Source organism: Osmerus mordax, unplaced genomic scaffold (assembly GCF_038355195.1).
Source record: "Osmerus mordax isolate fOsmMor3 unplaced genomic scaffold, fOsmMor3.pri Scaffold_179, whole genome shotgun sequence".
Lineage (NCBI taxonomy): Eukaryota > Metazoa > Chordata > Actinopteri > Osmeriformes > Osmeridae > Osmerus > Osmerus mordax.
The window spans coordinates 2,301-21,200 of NW_027120491.1; the positions used below are offsets into that span (position 1 = coordinate 2,301).

At 47.5% G+C, this 18,900-nt stretch overlaps 2 protein-coding genes across 2 annotated transcripts; both read right to left on the reverse strand.

The window, feature by feature from the left end:
- Positions 1-1,310: 1,310 nt before the first annotated feature.
- On the reverse strand, positions 1,311-5,890 carry LOC136939325 (octapeptide-repeat protein T2-like; the record flags this gene model as incomplete). Its single annotated transcript, XM_067232074.1, is given in 2 exon segments — positions 1,311-1,526; positions 5,789-5,890. Coding segments are annotated over 2 exon segments (318 nt in total), but the record flags the coding sequence as incomplete, so codon positions are not given.
- Positions 5,891-6,631: 741 nt separating this feature from the next.
- Positions 6,632-16,305, reverse strand: LOC136939326 (neurexophilin-1). The gene is made up of 2 exons (XM_067232075.1): positions 16,249-16,305; positions 6,632-7,393 (listed from the first exon to the last, which is right to left on the reverse strand). Exons 1-2 carry the CDS (start codon positions 16,303-16,305, stop codon positions 6,632-6,634), a joined length of 819 nt encoding a protein of 272 aa, XP_067088176.1.
- Between the last annotated feature and the right edge of the window lie 2,595 nt (positions 16,306-18,900).

An 18,900-nucleotide genomic window follows, 5' to 3' on the forward strand; every position in this document is an offset into this window, starting at 1 on the left:
AAACAATCCTGGATTGAGGGCTTGTACAATAATATGCAAAAAAGGAGTGAGTTATTGTTCTGTGGGTGTGCATTATACTATGGCAACCTGTGACTGATAAGTGCTTTAATGAGGGGAATGCGTTCCGAGGGAAATTATGGTGGATTCATTTTTCCAATGCTTCTTTCTCCTTGCTCTTGGTTCCTCTGTGTTACTCTCTCTCTCTTTCTCTTTCTCTTTCTCTTCTTTCTCGCTCTCTCTCTCTCTCTCTCTCTCTCTCTCTCTCTCTCTCTCTCTCTCTCTCCCTCTCCCTCTCTCTCTCTCTCTCTCTCTCTCTCTATAACTCTCTCTCTATAACTCTCTCTCTATAACTCTCTCTCTAACTCTCTCTCCATCTTTTAACTCTCTATTTCCCTCCTCCCTCCCCCAGACCGCTTGTCTTCTTTTTGGACACACTTTTCCATTGCTCAAGGTCATTTCAGTGAACGTCTATTTATCACTCCCAGCCTCCCATGCCTCACCCACCCCCCTCATGCCACCACTGGTTATTTTATCAATTGACTATCGTCCTGCTTGCATATCTCAGTCTCCAACGTCCTCGCCCCTACAAAATGCTTAGCCTGTTCAAATTGTTTTCCCTTCCCAGAGATTTAAACGCCTCTGTCCCGTCACCGCGACGACACAGATGTGTGTTGTCGTCCCCTCCCAGGTCGTTAGCGACGCTGTCTGCGCCCTGGAAACCCTCTCCTGTCCCATCTGTGTCATCTACAACACAGCTCTCAGAGATTCCCACATTCACAGGAACCCTGCCTTCCAAATGAGATTTCTGCTCCTCTATCTTGTTGACTTTTTCCCTTTCCTTTCATCATCCTCGGCAAGGTTATCCTGAGGCAGACAGTGCTTTTATGGGAACAAGGGGGCGTCGGCAGCGAGAGAGGGGGATGGAAGGAAAGAGGGGTGGAGAGATGGAGGGTTTGGCTGTGCCGCCAGCTATGCCATAATCGATCTTGTTTAAAGGGGATGTAGAGACCTGACTGTTTGAACTCATCTCCACGTTAACAGTTGTCTGGGATTTAATTAAGAATCCGTACAGATTTAATGTCAATTACAACTTAAAATGAAGGGGTGGGAAAATATTGCATGTAACGAAAGAGAATGAGAAACAGAAAGAAAGAAAGGAGAAACAAAGAGATAAAACAAGTTAATTAGAGGAGTCGTGTGGAGCAGCATCCAAGATGAAGATTTTCCCTCCTTGCTTTTTTCCCGATCCCTCGTTTTTCTTCTTGTTTTCAACCCCTGTCTCTGTCTCTCTCTGTCTCTCTCTCTCTTGCTCTCTCTCTCTCTCTCTGTCTCTTGCTCTCTCTCTCTTGCTATCCTCTCTCTCTCTCTCTTGCTCTTTCTTGCTCTCTCTTTTGCTCTCTCTCTCTTTTGCTCTGTCTCTCTCTTGCTCTCTCTCTCTTGCTCTCTCTCTCTCTCTCTCTCTCTCTCTCTCTCTCTCTCTCTCTCTCTCTCTCTCTCTCTCTCTCTCTCTTGCTCTCTCTCTGTGTCTGTAAAGGGCATTTGCACGTATTTTGTCACATATTTTCTATGCCTTTGGCAAACAATCCGGGTATGCAAATATGACAAAATAAAGACTTCAAGGCCTATCTGACAAGCAGAAGAAGATGCAAGACTGAGTCCTGGCTCTCTTTGATTGAGGTGATGAGCACTTCTGTGTACTTTATTGATTTTTAAGATGTCGTAAAACCACAATAAATGCCATCATATCATCCGGACACTATATCAACATGACACTGAAACAAAACAATGTGAAAACAAAAGATTAAACAGACAAATCCCACTGCATGACCCACATTTAAATATACCTTTATTCAGGTCCAAGGGACTTGTAGTTTTTATATATAGATATCGGATGTCAGCTCTATTAGTAGCCTGCGCTGAAAGGACCAGTGTGGTCCTCTGCCCCAGAAGACCACATGTCCGATGGCACTTTAATGGTCCATAATGGGGCTGTTGCCATAACAACACCGCTCCATCCTACAGCGTAATTGTCAACAATATGTCCTTCAGAACAGAGTCCCTCCCCCTAGTTTTCAAGGCAGTCTCAGGGGGCAGGGCTGGGTTAGGGTCGAGGGGAGAATATTGCTGTTAGGTAGCAAGGCTGGGGGGAGGGGAGCTTTGACCGGCGGGTCAAGGTAGCATCGCTCCTGGTTGCTAAGGTCTCTCCTGGTTGCTAAGGTCTCTCCTGGTTGCTAAGGTCTCCCCTGGTTGCTAAGGCTCCGACACAAGGCTCCGTCCTCCAGGCTGGACCCTAAGCTCCAGATGTGTCTCCAGATGCTCCAGCGCAGGCGGCGGGAGGGGGTGCTGAGGTTACGGCAGCCTGCATGGGTGCTGGGCACGCCCACGGCATGCTCTTGAGGAGGCGTCCATGTGTGTTTGAGCTGATGGGCAGACGGCTGCTGCGAGGGGGTGGACAGTAGGGGAGGAGGATGGGCCCGTACCTGCTTGATCTCCCCAGCTCAGTCTTCTGAATCACTGGCCTCGCCGACCACCAATATGTGTGTCTGTGTGTCTGTGTGTGTGTGTGTGTGTGTGTGTGTGTGTGTGTGCACGAGGAAGAGAGATCTCTTACTGTGCTCAGCTGGCTGTTAAGCCGACAGAGATGAACCGACTCTGGGCATCTCTGGGCTCAGGGGTGCAGGGAGGGATGAGGGTCTGTCCAGGGGAAGTGGCCAGGATGGACGAGCCAGCCAATCAGGCCACAGAAGCGCCACGGGAAGGGGTTTGAGTGAGGTGAATGGGTTGGGATTGGGTGAAAGATTTGTTCAAGTCGATTGGTAAAGTTCTACACAATTTACAGCAAATACCACAATCGACCTGCTGTGTCTATAACGTTACTCATGTCTGTTCCTTACATGGGTACGGTAAAATTCCAATGGTTTGTTTACTCCCTATTTCCATTAATGAGTGACTAGTTAAGCCTGAATCACGGGGCCAGAGATTCAGCCAGGGTGACTGGGTGAGGGCTGACTGTGAGACAGCCAGGGTGACTGGGTGAGGGCTGACTGTGAGACAGCCAGGGTGACTGGGTGAGGGCTGACTGTGAGACAGCCAGGGTGACTGGGTGAGGGGCTGACTGTGAGACAGCCAGGGTGACTGGGTGAGGGCTGACTGTGAGACAGCCAGGGTGACTGGGTGAGGGCTGACTGTGAGACAGCCAGGGTGACTGGGTGAGGGCTGACTGTGAGACAGTCAGGGTGACTGGGTGAGGGCTGACTGTGAGACAGTCAGGGTGACTGGGTGAGGGCTGACTGTGAGACAGTCAGGGTGACTGGGTGAGGGCTGACTGTGAGACAGTCAGGGTGACTGGGTGAGGGCTGACTGTGAGACAGCCAGGGTGACTGGGTGAGGGCTGACTGTGAGACAGCCAGGGTGACTGGGTGAGGGCTGACTGTGAGACAGTCAGGGTGACTGGGTGAGGGCTGACTGTGAGACAGCCAGGGTGACTGGGTGAGGGCTGACTGTGAGACAGCCAGGGTGACTGGGTGAGGGCTGACTGTGAGACAGTCAGGGTGACTGGGTGAGGGCTGACTGTGAGACAGCCAGGGTGACTGGGTGAGGGCTGACTGTGAGACAGCAGGGTGACTGGGTGAGGGCTGACTGTGAGACAGCCAGGGTGACTGGGTGAGGGCTGACTGTGAGACAGTCAGGGTGACTGGGTGAGGGCTGACTGTGAGACAGCCAGGGTGACTGGGTGAGGGCTGACTGTGAGACAGCCAGGGTGACTGGGTGAGGGCTGACTGTGAGACAGTCAGGGTGACTGGGTGAGGGCTGACTGTGAGACAGCCAGGGTGACTGGGTGAGGGCTGACTGTGAGACAGCCAGGGTGACTGGGGTGAGGGCTGACTGTGAGACAGCCAGGGTGACTGGGTGAGGGCTGACTGTGAGACAGCCAGGGTGACTGGGTGAGGGCTGACTGTGAGACAGCCAGGGTGACTGGGTGAGGGCTGACTGTGAGACAGCCAGGGTGACTGGGTGAGGGCTGACTGTGAGACAGTCAGGGTGACTGGGTGAGGGCTGACTGTGAGACAGCCAGGGTGACTGGGTGAGGGCTGACTGTGAGACAGCCAGGGTGACTGGGTGAGGGCTGACTGTGAGACAGTCAGGGTGACTGGGTGAGGGCTGACTGTGAGACAGCCAGGGTGACTGGGTGAGGGCTGACTGTGAGACAGCCAGGGTGACTGGGTGAGGGCTGACTGTGAGACAGCCAGGGTGACTGGGTGAGGGCTGACTGTGAGACAGCCAGGGTGACTGGGTGAGGGCTGACTGTGAGACAGCCAGGGTGACTGGGTGAGGCTGACTGTGAGACAGCCAGGGTGACTGGTGAGGGCTGACTGTGAGACAGCAGGGTGACTGGGTGAGGGCTGACTGTGAGACAGCCAGGGTGACTGGGTGAGGGCTGACTGTGAGACAGCCAGGGTGACTGGGTGAGGGCTGACTGTGAGACAGTCAGAGGAGCCAGACTGATTTGTTTTACCAACAGACTGCTGGCTACAAGGGAGGTGAAGACCACAGCCAAGTCATGACATCACAGGATCAGACAAGGGGGAAAAAATGACATTCTCACCATTTTCAGAGGTGTCGAATGTGACTAGCATTACACAGAACGACTGGATACACAGTGCTGTCTCAAAGGGCGACGTGGGGTCGGGATGATTCCAGTGGCTGACGTTTGCATCCCGTGCTAGGGCGGCAGGCTCCGAGCTGTTGTTGCTCGGGCCTCATCACGAATGGAGCCACCCCCCGTCTTTAAGAGAAAATTAAAAACAGAGATGCTTTGATGTGCAGATCTATGGGTCCCTGTTTCTATATTTAGCCTTATGAGTCTTTTCCCTCACGTTATCACCACTCTCTCTCTCTCTCTCTCTCTCTCTCTCTCTCTCTCTCTCTCTCTCTCTCTCTCTCTCTCTCTCTCTTCACACCCCCAGACAGCGCTACCAATCTGATGCTATTCAGAATGATACCCTCAATATACTGTTCCGCATGACCGTAAACAGTACTTCACTATAGCCAAGTCCACTTTTCTAGCAGGATAGTCGTTGTCATTTAGCTCTCAGTGATCACATGCTGTCTGCTGTGAGGGAACTGTCATGGCTTCTTAAATAAAGATGCATGTTGTCCTCCTCTCCAGTGTTATTGTTTGTGAAAGGAACAGTGGACCAGCAGGCCTCTCCCCATTTATCTTGATGAGAGTGGTTAACTCAAGGGTGAGCTTTTCTCTCCAGGCTGCCGGGCTGCTCACTGCCCTCTCGCTCCCGCCGCGCCCGGGAACTTCAGCTCCACCAATACATCTCGCTCCTTTCGTTGAAACCGTAATTAGTTGTTAAATTGATTAAATTAAGCGTAATTATTATGATAATATTATCATTTATTCGCGATAACGGGAAGAATTTAAAGACATGCAGCGTTTGTCAGGAGAGAGTAATCATCCTCCCACAGTCAAAGTTATCAAGGCGTGAAATCAGGAATCCTGACGGCAACTAAATGTAATCTTTTTCATACAGAGGGGACAATAGAAGGAGCAACGCATACTCTCCATCTCCTTCAGTCTCCTCCGCTTTAATTACAGGAAGTCTCTGAAAGCCCCCACCCTTCCTACTCAGCCCCCACCCATCTCCCCATCTCCCCTAGTCTCTCTTATGGGGGCATAGGTGCCTATCTCTATCCAGAATCTAGTTATTTTCTCCCATGTTGAACTCGTCTCAAGCCTCGCTCCAAATCTTCAATTGCTTTGTTCTCTCTCTTTCACACACTCCCCCGTTTCTCTCTCTCTTTTTCTCTCTCTCTCTCCCCCTCTCTCTCTCTCTCTCTCTCTCTCTCTCTCTCTCTCTCTCTCTCTCTCTCTCTCTCTCTCTCTCTTTCTCTCTCTCTCCCCCTCTCTCTCTCTTTTTCTCTCTCTTTCTCCCCCCCTCTCTCTCTCTCTCTCTCTTTCTCTCTTTCTCCCCCTCTCTCTCTCTCTTTCTCTCTCTAGGAGGCAGGAGGGAGGAGGGAGGAGGGAGGAGGGAGGAGTGGGGAGGGAGGAGGGAGGAGGGAGGAGTGGGGAGGCAGGAGGCAGGAGGGAGGAGGGAGGAGGGAGGAGGGAGGAGGCAGGAGTGGGGAGGGAGGAGGGAGGAAGGGGGTGCGAGGACAAGCGGTGGTGATGAGTAGAGGAGTGAGACCCTTTACTGTAAATAAAAACCCTGCATTGCGCCCTCTTTATCACCTGAATGTGAGAATGTAATGTCTCACAACATGCCATGTGGGTGGTTGAAACTAGTCTGACTGCTGTTGGTGATGTTAACTGCGAGCACGAAGGTGGTCTGTTCATTTCCACTGACGACTGCTGAAGGTGAGCACCTCACAAGGATCGTTGTGTGCATACTGTATGTTTTGCATATATAAGATTTACAAATACAGGTATCAGTCCACAGAAAAGGTACTGTATGCCACAAAGGTAATGTTGCCGCGAAAACAGTCGGAGGGGCGTTTCGAGCTCTGGTGTGCCCCTCTCACTCGTTCACACGTCATCCTGTCCACCTCAGCTGCCAAATCCCCTCCCCTCTCTCCTGTGCTGCTTCTCCCCCCGGCCCTCCCCGGCCCTCCCCGGCCCCCTCTACCCCGAAGGCAGGTAGGGCATCTCGTTGTGGTAGTTGTAGTCCGGGCAGACCTTCTGGACCAGGCGGTAGTCCGTGCTGTAGAAGGAGATGTAGATGCAGATGACCTTGAAGGGCTTGGAGCAGATCCAGGAGACGTGACTCTGAGTCTGCTCCTGGAAGCAGGTCTTGGACGGGTCGTAGTTACACAGCGAGGTGCGCTTGCTGCGGTCCACCTTCTCATAGTCCACACGGCAGTTGAAGATCTTGGAGTCCTTGGGGTAGACCACGCTCTGGCGCTCCAGGTCAAACTCCACCGCCTTGACCGGGGGCACCAGGCTGACGGAGATGTTGCCCTGGCCCGTGGAGTTGTGCCGGAAGTAGACGCTGAACGTCCCGTTCCCGTGGTCCACGATCTTGCCGGTGATGAGCAGGTTGAGGCGTACCGTCTTGATGTTGGAGTAGAAGTCCCCCCAGCCGAACATCTTCTTGAACTTGCCCGTCTTGACGATGGGCCTGCGCTTCACCCTGGAGCTGGAGGAGGTGTCGGGCTTCATCAGGTCGCTGCCCAGCATCTCCCAGAACTCCTGCTTGGAGAAGGGCACCGGGGAGCGGTAGGGCAGCTCCAGGGACGTGGCGTTGGCCGCACGGCTCTTGCTGTGGAGCATCCAGCGACTCAGAGGGGACGGAGGCGTCTGACCGGTCAGCACGCCCACCGTCTTGGTCGACTCGTCTGACGGGCCTTTAGGGCTTGACAAGTCTTGTTCTTGACCCAGGGCCAGCTGAAGAGAGAGACAGAAAGACGCCAAAGGAGGAGAGAAGAAGAGAGTGGTTGTTGGGTTGAGATGGAGAGATGGAGAGAGAGAGAAAGAGAGCATATGGAGATGAAAAAGAAAGAAAAATAAGGTAAGTATTAGCAAGGGAAAAAAGGACAGAAAACTAATTAAAGGTTTAGTCGATACTTAATTTAGAACTCCTAGCTGTCGTAGAAGTTATAGTGACATTCTGTCAATGTTCTATCATATAAACGAGCGTTTGAATTTGGGAGGTACAGTATGTACACTGTTGTTATATTCTCTTGTTTATTAAGCCTGAAAGCGAGTTTTCCTTTGTGTCTTATTTCCAGTCCCCCCACCGTATGAATATAACTCCCCCGGCTGATAAAGCCGCAGGAAGAAATAGAAATACACTCCTGTACCACCAGCTCCTTGAGAGGCCTGGGGGATCGAAGGAGATTTAAGCGCCACAGTGTGCGAATCGGAGTGGTGAAACAATTATTGCTTTGGCGCGTTCTGTGGAGGTGGACGGCGGGGGCAGAGGACTCCACCTCGGTGTGCAATTAAGACCTACTTTTTTAATTTAAAAATCTGCATCGGCGGATGCACAAAGCTGTCAGATGTCAACCATGAATGAGGGGAGGACAGGGAGGGGAGAGGAGGTGAACACGAGATGGTCGTGCTCTGCTCAGCTGCTTTGTGAGAGTGTGCGTGAACGTGAGAGCCAGAGTAATAGGTCATTATTTGATGGTAATGATCTATTAACAGGTAGACTCTCTTTGCTGTGGAAACCTGGAGTGCTGCTCTGGCCCTTTGATCTCACTGTGGAGAGGATGTGTGTGTTTCTGTGTGTGTGTCAGTTCACTGTTTGTGCTTGTGCCCATTAATTGTGAGAACGGTAGCTAGTGTGTGTGTGTGTGTGCATGCTCATACACGTGCACGTGTGTGTGTGTGTGTCTGTGTGTGGGCACTGTCTGCGAGGGCAGGGTTGTTCCCAGTCAGCCTTGAGGTTTTACAGTGATACATAATTCATGTTTTTCTGTCTGTGCTCTGATCCATCTACTGTCCTGACTGCCAGGGCTTCCTTATACTGGCTTAGTCCAGATTATTAAGTCTTACTCATTTTTATTCCAGTTTATGCAGGTTTTTCATTCTCAGATTTGTTCACTTGCATTTCAGACAGTCTGTCATATTGATTTTCTGTCTCTTTAAAACATGCGTTTCCTTCCATAACAACTTGGATGCCATTTCAACACATCTTCCGAAAAGCTCTCGCTGCTTTGGAAATGGTGTGGTATTGACTCCTGACAGAAGTGGTCTCCCTGGTCGTCAGCTGACCTCACGGTGTCAGGTCCAGACCCCTCCCCCCCCCCCCCCCCCTCTGGTTACCTAGATACCGCTGCTTTCCCGCCCTTTTCTCCGCAGAGAGAGCATCCTCACACAGACAGAAACACATGGGCAGGCCTGACAAAAGCTCCTGCCACTTGAATCAGAAAGTTTTGATTTTGTCCCTGAAAAGCACCCGCTCATTAATAATGAATCAAACTTTGGGAGTCGTAGGCATATTGATTTAAATCTTTTCTGAGTCTTCTTCTCTGTTTTGGGGTGCTGGAGGAATTCGTGGCAGAATGATTACAATTACGAATTCTGTTTTCTCCCGCTGGTCTGCCAGTGAAGTGACAGGGTGTGTTTGATTTGTCTCTCTATGTTGCCCCACATCTGCTGGGCAGGGGGTGGCATGCTGCTTAGATCCCTGTAGGTGGAGCAGGGGAGCCCCTGTGGTATCCTTCAAAGTGCCCCTCCGGAGCTGTATTGATATAACATGATAAGTCACGACACAACTGTCTAGCATGTTTGCATCCCACCGATTCTTCATGCCCTTCATGTCACCACTCTCAGGTGGCACCCGGTTGCAAGTTGATGACAACAGAGAGGGTGACTCAGCATAAATGGCAGAAACTGAGTTTTTCTTTTTTTCATTTAGCAGACGCTCTTATCCAGAGCGACTTACAGTAAGTACAGGGACATTCCCCCTGAGGCAAGTAGGGTGAAGTGCCTTACCCAAGGACACAACGTCATTTGGCCTGGTGGGGAATCGAACTGGCAACCTTCTGATTACTAGCCCGATTCCCTAACCGCTCAGCCATCTGACTCTGACTGAGTTGATTCGAGGATGTGAATAGGTTGAGGAGGTGACTCGAGGTGGGCAGAGCCAAGAGGCTGTGCAGAGATTAGCAGAGAACTCTGCTGCTGTTGAACGGAGGGGTTGACCTGCTGAACTGCTGGGGGTCTCTTGGAGTGCACTGCTCAAGAGCCTCAGACACATGTTGGAACGGCCTTTAATGGATGATTACTGGGGATATAAAACAAAGGAGAGCGAGTCTCCTTCTATGGACCAGATGGCTAACAGCTCTGAGAAAGCAGTCTGTAACCACGTTGAGTCACCGTGCTGAAGGTTAAAAATGGGCTGAAGCCCATTCATTTAGACGGGTAAGGCTATTAGCTTAGAGTAATATCCTACAAGGTAAAACTCTATAATAGTGTCAGATGTTTGACATTTTGTAACGTTTTATGCAGAGCCAAGCTTAAGACGGTATAATCGAACAGATTGAGAAAGGCATTTCATGGTCTGTGGTAGATTGTCTCTTCAAGGACTCTTAACGTAACTTTCTAGAACGATGCCGGGTTACAGAGTGGGCGATGGGTGGGCAGGTCAGGGTCTGGGGTGGCTTGGGGGGGATTTTGTCATCTGTTGTGTATGCCGTGTGACTCAGTGCCACGCATGGATTGGAGGGGGCTACAGGCTTCGTCGCCACGGTAATTGTGACTCATTGAGCATTAGTGAGAACAGGCCCTAGGCCTCTCTACCGGCGGGGGGGCGGGGGGTTGTGCGGGGGGGGGGGGGGGAGCGGGAACAGAGGATGAGATTCACAGAGAGGAAATGATCTACCCAGGCCCGCCAGCTCCACAGGCAATAATCAGCCGGTTAAAGTGACAGGTACACCATTTTACCCCCGCTCCCCTCCCCTGGTGCCTGTGGCACAGAATTGCTTTAACAAAGCGCAGAGATCAGGGAGCAACTTAGCTCAAATCTGTGCAATAACGGCTCTGTCACCAAGCCGAGGTGGTGTTGTGAGACAACTGTGTCAACTACAGAACTATTGTTCCAAATATAGACCCTTAGCAATAGTTTAAATATTAAAGTGTTCGCTTCTCGGCTTCCCAGCGACACGGCGGGTGTGGTACGGTATGGCGGGAGTCTGTGGAGCCTGTTTAAAGACAGACACACCGCATGAGCGCTGGAAGCATGTGCTTATCCTGGGGAGCTGACAAGTTCAATAAGCACTCCGCTTTCCTCTGGCTGTTGAGTTGAAATCTTCATCTCTAATATGACATACATTTTTAATTAAGGGACCAAGGCGCTGCCCGCATTTCACCGTTGCTTTGTGTTTTTTTTCCTTCTCTCCAGCTCCAGACCTAATACGTTCACACCAGGAGTCTTCTCCTTCTGTTACATGATTAAAATCTTAGAGCAGCTGTGCCCTTATAACTAATTATTCCAATGGCTAGTGCAAAGGGGTGGGGGAGAGGGAGAGAGAAAAGGTAATTTCACAAGAAACAAGCCGTTTGACTCTTAATGAATAATTTACGCGGACTTCAAGGGGGTCACCAGAGCTTAGCTCAGTGTTGGGTGGACCAACCAGCTACAAGCACATTTAATTTTTCTTCTTCTTTGTAGATAGTTTTTTTTTTCAAACTCATTTTGGACGGCGTTAGTCCTGCGGCCCCAGCGGGCCTGGGTTCATTGTTCATGCGGAGGGAGAAGCCAGCCTCTGAATTGGCTATCACATTTTTACATTATAAAATATCGACAAGGTGTTGGCTGTGATGCAGGGCAGGGCGGCCGCTGTGGGAAGGTTCCTCTGGGGACCAGAGAGCAGGGGGTGACGGGGCAGAGCTGGGGGAAGGTCTGCCGGGGCATTCACACCTGTCTGAAAAGCCATGAAGGAAGATTGGACTCCATGTATCCTCACAGATACTCTGGAGGAGTGGGGAAACCTTCAACAGAATGCTCCCTGGAAAGACACAACTAGCGAGGTGTTGATTTCATGCTTTTAGATTGTATTCCAATGTCAATACAAACATCACAGCGTTAATAAACTGTGAGATCGTGTTTGACAGTTGACCTTAAAGATCCCCCAGGCCAAACTGTACTGGTGATAAGCAGAGCAGAAAGTAATGTTAAATGAAAGTCACTCGAGTGATCTTTAACTACAGAACATTGAGTGAGTTCTGCAGGAACCCCCTGGTCACCCCCATACGATAGCTTCCATGGACGCTTATCACACAATGATGAGGTCAACACGGTCTTCGGCCATGCCTTGATGAGGTTACCGTGGCCACCCTTTTCAGACCCTAATGAGGTCCCTATTAGCCCTTGTCAAAACAACAGTGTGTCCCATGGTGACAGATGGTGACAGATGCCCTTTCTTACAATAAACCTGCTTCTCTTGACCACTGTGAGATCCTGTGTCCCTCTCAAACGCGATTTGTACTTATAAACTTACCCTAACCCTGTTTATTCACTCTTATTAGAGCATATTAAACATAACGAGCTCTCAAGCTGCATCACTCTAAGCATGACCAAATAGATATCTTGTGTTATTTACAAACATAATCCTGCTCCAGTAGGTCCTGAGCTGAATATTAATATTTACTTCTCTCACTCCAGTCAAACCCTGTTGTAGAACCCTCAGACATGTAGGATGTTCAGAACCAACCTAGAACATGCATGATAGGCTCTATGCAATGAATCCCAGGAACTTCCAAGCATGTGTGACATCAAATGCTATCTTTTGGAGTTGTTCGACGTTGTCACGCCAGCGGAAACGTCCGGCCTTCATGGTGTTCACCCCCTGGCTGAAAGCCGTATTCCACTGTCCACACAAGCAGACAAACCTCCACACCTCCACCCAGGTCCAACTCTTATCTGTCTCTCCCAGTGTTTCGGTGTCAGTAAATTGCACGGGTTAGAACACTGAATTCTGACTCAGAGCGGTGCTCTGCTTGAGAATGAAAGGCTAAGGATGTGTCAGCATGGTGCCTCTCTATCTCTCTCCCTTTCTCTCATCATCTCTCTGTGCTACCTTGTGTCAAGTAGGCAGGCAGGCAGGCGGGCCGGAGGGAGCCTGGGGGCTGGGTCTCGCCTCGGCTGGCGGCCTCTGTGGGTGGCCGGGGGAAGGACGCACCTTTGGGGTCATACGTGCCGTGCCTGTGCATATCTCAAGCTGTTTTACACCCCAGGCAGGCAGGAAAGCCATGGAGCCTGTCCATTCTACCACCAGCAGCCTCTTCTCTGCCACTCAGGCTCCATGTATGCACCCCAGCGTGGGCCTCAGTCATCACTGCCCACAGAGCTCACCAAGCTCAAGATCAACTCATGATCACGTATCTGTATGCATCCACACAAGTCATTAAGAGAAAATTAGGTTGGTGTTATACCATTGTGACATGAAGATGAAACAAAAATACTATAACTGTCCTTTCAATCGATACTTGAAGCATTTATAGGGTTGGTGAGCGATGAGAAAATGATCGTTAATATATATATACAGAGAACCACGACATGAGGATGAGCATGTTTTTTATACCCAGAACACCCTCTAATGATCCACTTACACATACAATGAATTGCTTTGAATGTGCTCTCTAATTATTATGGCTTAGCTGTCAGCCTCAACTTGTGTTGTGGGTGTACATAATGTATTACTTATGTATAGATGGTATTATAGCTGTTTACAAAACAATACAACAGTTATAGTTATTAGAAAATGCTGTTGATTTGATGTTCACAAAGGAAGCTGGGCATCTGCATGTGTGTACGTGTGTATGTGTGTACGTGTGTATGTGTGTACGTGTGTATGTGTGTACGTGTGTATGTGTGTACGTGTGTATGTGTGTATGTGTGTTTAGTAAGGGGAGCTAGAGCTAGCAATGGAACACATACAGTATAATAATGTGATTGAATTCTGGATATATCCGACATTCACCTGGGAATGTCGGATAGGGGTAGTTTCAGGGTAGTGTTCCTGCCTCACCAGGGATTCATTTGGGTGGACACAGCCACGGGCCATGAAAAGAGAGCTGAGTATCTAAGAAAAAGGATTCAAAGACTATCTGACAAGGCAGAACTGGGTAAAAGAGCCCTATGTGGTTCAAATAAACCTGTGAGCATCTCTGACTTTACCTTGCATTACATCTCTTGACCAGAAAAATACTTCAACCTCTAATGAGAGACATTCAATGAAAAAAAAAGAGAAATATCAAGTGTTTTGAATAAAAGCTTGGCTAACTTCACTCCACTGGGTAGTACTAGCTCCCATAGCTGTGAGATTTTAAAGACCGCAGTCATAAAACAGTCTCTCTCCCAGATGACTGGACATCTGAAGCCTAAAGAGATCCTGTTTGATGCCATCTTCTTAACATCCTGACTTTCCTTTGGGTGGATCTAGGTTTTAGTATGAGCCAATGAGGCCAGGGACTCAGGTGGCTGATCGGTTAGGGAATCAGGCTAGTCTTCAGAAGGTTGCCGGTTCGATTTCGAAAATTATGTTGTGTCCTTGGGCAAGGCACTTCACCCTGCTTGCCTCGGGGGGAATGTCCCTGTACTTACTAAGTTGCTCTGGATAAGAGCGTCTGCTAAATGACTAAAATGTAAATGTAAATAAGAGCGTCTGCTAAATGACTAAATGTAATGTAAAATGAGGCCCTGGGTCCCTTCTGTTTGAAGGTTACAATGCAAATGCAGGACTAGCACTCCATAGCAAACAAGCACATATGTGTGTGTGTGTGTGTGTGTGTGCGCGCGCATACACCGGTCTTTGTAATGTTTGATTGGTCACATCTCTCCACTGATCCTGATGCATATGTATTTTTGATTGCCAGTGTAAAATCTAGTGTAGTAAATATCCAAATTGCAAACGTTTAGCAAGTTAATTGCCTGAGTTAGATTAAATACATTCCATTGAGTCTATTAAAAACAAATTTAAACTGTATAGAAGCGGATGAAAAATGACTGTAACCCTATCGAAAAATAAACATAATTTCCACATACAGCAATCAATTAGAAAGCACTCAGTCGTGATAGTTTATATTATTCATAACCTTTTAACAATTTGGAGGACATCGTAATTAATATTTAAATCCTGATCTCCATTATCATATTCACTCCTACTATTAACCATCCAAGGAGACTGCTGAAGACTTCAGCTGTATAGCATTGACAACGGAAACTACCTAAATCTCAATATAAACACATGGTTTAAGATTATTTACTTCTCTATTGCATAATGAAAAGTTGGATGATTTGCTAACTGCTGTATAATTTATTAATGTCATCAAGCTAACGAATTACCCAAGATTCCATGCTGAGAGACATGACGTGCGTTTAACACTTTCGATGTGAGATATAGTGATTGTACACTCATTAACTATATCATAATTTGCACAATGCCTTGTAACTGCAACCAGAATGCATAATTCTCCCATCTTAAAATTATGTCCAAAACTGAGACGGCACATCATTATAATTATTATATATAGCCTAATACAAACGTTGACTGAATAGCTGAAGCATAGCTGAAAATGTACTCAAATTTTTTAAGGTCAGTTTAAACATTTTATTTTACTTTTCAGCTATGCTTTTAGACTTAGGCCTGTGTATTAGGCTCCTTCGGGTGTCTCTATTTGGTTGTAAACTTTACTACTCGTTCAGCAAATCTAAAAATAGTTAATTGCTTAAAGGAATAGTTATTTTAAGGTTTTAGCATATGTATGTATGACGCTATCCTCGTTTCCTGTTGAGGATCCCCGTAGACACACAACACACTGAGTTTACGTTGACTTTGTAAGCCACAAGGTCAAACTTGAAAATATGACAACCTCGCGCAGCCAAAAGGTAGTAGAGTAAGAACATTTCAACGTATAGCCTGCGTGACTATCATCTTCTATTGTCCACTTCATCCACGTTTCTTGTTTTGGCAACCATTGGAAGTTGTGGATGTGTGACATACCTGCTTTTGTTATAATTTAACAATTTGACCCTCATTTGCACCGTTATTGCCATCGCATATTGTATCCATATAGGAAACTGAATTGACTAATCAGCTAATCCTGTAATTGGCTTTAATTGGGCCTGGATCATGTGTTTGGGTATCTTTAAATCTCTGTCCTCAGAAAAACAGGTAGTGGAAGAAGAAAACGATTCTACATACAATGTAGGATAGCCTATTTCTGTTATACTGCAGGATACTGAACATGGCAAACTAAATAGCTTTTTATCAATGCCTATTATTTTATCTTCTTCATGAGGGATATATCACGTAATATCACAAACAGAAACACATTATTTAATATGGCTTATCTATGCGCTACACCTTGCATAGATTATCCTGCATATTTAACGATGTATTATACTTTACTTGTATTTATTGTTTTGATGAGTAGTAGGCCTAAAGTTATATTTATGTTATTACGCATCGTATTATTTTAACAGTAGCCTTTGTCACCACGACCCAATAACAAAGGCACTAAATGTGATTTGTGGTATCATGCACTGGGGTTATGGATATTGAAGCGTACTTGACGCACGGGACCTGCATCCGCTACTAGCGCATTACCCACGGAGTAACCGCTCGATATTACTCTTACTCACTCGAGTAACGCGAGTAGACAATTCACCTGTCGGTAGCAAATACGTTTGATTGATCCCACTCGCCATTGGCAAATTAACCTCATGGAGATTGATACTCTAATGACTAACTTTTTTTATCAGTGTATCGTATCATCTGTAGCTTGCTTACCAAGCACGCTGTTCCGTTCAAGAGAAGCAGGATAAAACCATGGTTGGAACGCATCATTGTGGCGCGCAGACCAGCAGCTCTCCCCTTAGTTCCGAACACAGCTTTCCTTCAGGAAGACTCTATTCCTCCGGCGCAATATCCCTCGAAGCGAACATACGGTCCCATGTCCACAGCAGGCTCAACTGCTACACCTGCAAACCGTCGAGATCTGCCTTATTTTACCTCTCCTGGGTTTGAGTCAAATCAGTGGAACATGGAAAATCCATAGATGGGTAAATGACAATGTGCCGTAGTGTTACCATCCACACGAAACAGTTTCAAATTCCTGTTCAGTCCGCAGCAGTGTGACTAAGATTGTGGCACATCATATCTAGTCAACGTTGTCTTTTTAGCTCCTCGGGATGCAAGTCTGGTGAAAGTGTGAGGTCCTACATAGCTGATCATCAGCGTGTGTAGAGTGGCAATGCACTTGCATTGACGTTTAAACAGTTTTCTTCTCTCTCTCTCTCTCTCTCTCTCTCTCTCTCTCTCTCTCTCTCTCTCTCTCTCTCTCTCTCTCTCTCTCTCTCTCTCTTTCTCTCTCTCTCTCTCTCTCTCTCTCTCTCTCTCTCTCTCTCTCTCTCTCTCTCTCTCTCTCTCTCTCTCTCTCTCTCTCTCTCTCTGTCTCTCTCTCCCTCTCTCTCTCTCCCTCACTCACCTCTTCCTTTGTCTTCCACCATCTCAAACCCACTTTTTCTCACCAATGTTTAAGTTAAATCCACCCAGTATTTATGGACAACCCTTCACATAATTGCCTGTCTCTCCACATTTATAAAGCATATAACTGAACATATATGATAATAGCTCCACAGCATCATCAGAGCTGTTAACAGACAAACGTATAAGGCTATTTGGTGACAGGTGTGACACAGACATCTCTGGGCTTCAGGGCTAATCAAATTAACCATTTATTTTTGTCATCGTCTGAGCGATTTTTTCCGGACGGGCGTGCTGTTTACTTATCTTCGATGGTCGTGTTTCCATGCTCTCTGTTTTTTTCATGTTTTTCTGTTTTCCCCTGCAGAGCCTCTGGTCGATTTAAAGCCCTGTACTGTTGAACATTATTGACATTTGTGGTGAGCCCCTTTGAGCACCCCCAGCAAAGTGTGATTAATATAAACATTTCTTGTAACACAGCTCATTAGTAACAGGTTAATGGTCTGAAATGCTGGTTCTCAGGTACCTGATAATTCTCTGGTACCTGTCTGTCTGTCTGTTTGTCTATCTATCTGTCTACCTGCCTTTCATCTGAGATTGTCTGTTTTCCAGTACCCAGAGGGGTTAGTGTTTCTTCTAATAACGTGCGTTCTGGTAAGGCGAGTGAAGGGGTCAGTTGATACCAGCTCAGAGATTTGTTGTGAGGTTCCATGTGAGACGCTTAGGAGGCAAACAGGGAGAGGTCAGAGGTGAGAGGTCATTGGAGGCCAAGGCCTCTCTGGATAAATGTGTCAATAAATCATAACTTAGACATCAAGAAGAATGAGGTGTCTCCGAAATATGCACTTCTCCCAACTCCTAGGGAATTGTGATGTATCACAAATTTCACCTCAGTGTGTGTGTGTGTGTGTGTGTGTGTGAGAGATGGAGAGAAATTGTGTGTGTACTTGCATGAGTGTGTGTGTGTTATCTGCATGAGCGTGTGTGTCTCTAAAGATCCCCTTTCTGTTTTCATTATGGCCTCCTGAACCCTGATGAAGGTGGGGAATGAGGTCCTGGGCTCGAGGGAGTTCTCAGATTATTTTAGACTCAATAAACCTGCTCATTTCTAATCGTATTCCTGCCTGCTCAGGCACCCAGGACGCCAGAGGACTTCATGGGGGGAGAAACAGCAGACTATAAAGGGAGATGAGCTCCCATATCTGCAATCTAGTAGAAAGACCAACCTTCATAAACCCCCTTTAAGACGGACCGCGTTCATTCATACACACGCTTTCACTCCTACACATGATAACAGGCCCATAACTTACAGGCTTATTCTATCAAGGGAGGACCAAGACATCAGACAATTATTTATCTTTTTACTTCACCAAAACAGAGTGAATGCAAAGACAATTTATCAAGCTGCACCAAGGACTGGGTGTTGGAATAATAATGTTTTACGGAGTTGCCTCAGCATAAAAAATACAAAGAGTTTACAAGTCAACCATTGTGCTGTCAGTGCGTGATTTGGCAGTTTGGCTTGTAATCCTATTTCACCGTGTCCCATGTGTCTGAATGAGAAACTGCTGGCGACATCCATGGCCTTGTGATATTAGACAGGATGACTACCACTGCTGCAACTAATGTGGATAGAGCTCTCTCTAGTGCCTGTTATTGGTCGCACATCCTTTTGACAGCGCCACAAAGGTCAAAATCGCATAACGTATGTGTAGTACAAACAGCGAAATGTTCTATGCATTGTTAATGATACTATGTTATGGAACAGTTGTATGGATGTATCTACGGCGAATGCTACACTTCATATAAACATTGAACAACATTTCAATGCAGGAGCATCATAGTGAGGTACATCTGAAACGACACTTGAGGAGCTATTGCCTTTGTAAATCTGAACCGCTGAGAAATGTTTTAGTCGAAAATACTTTAGACTAAATTCGATGAAACTTGGTGCAT

Excerpts from the sequence above, each read along its gene's own strand:
- LOC136939326 (XM_067232075.1), bottom strand. The coding sequence starts at position 16,305 with ATGATGCGTTCCAACCATGGTTTTATCCTGCTTCTCTTGAACGGAACA. Across the intron at positions 7,394-16,248 it reads TGAACGGAACAGCGTGCTTG|CTGGCCCTGGGTCAAGAACA; the intron begins GTAAGCAAGCTA and ends CTCTCTCTTCAG.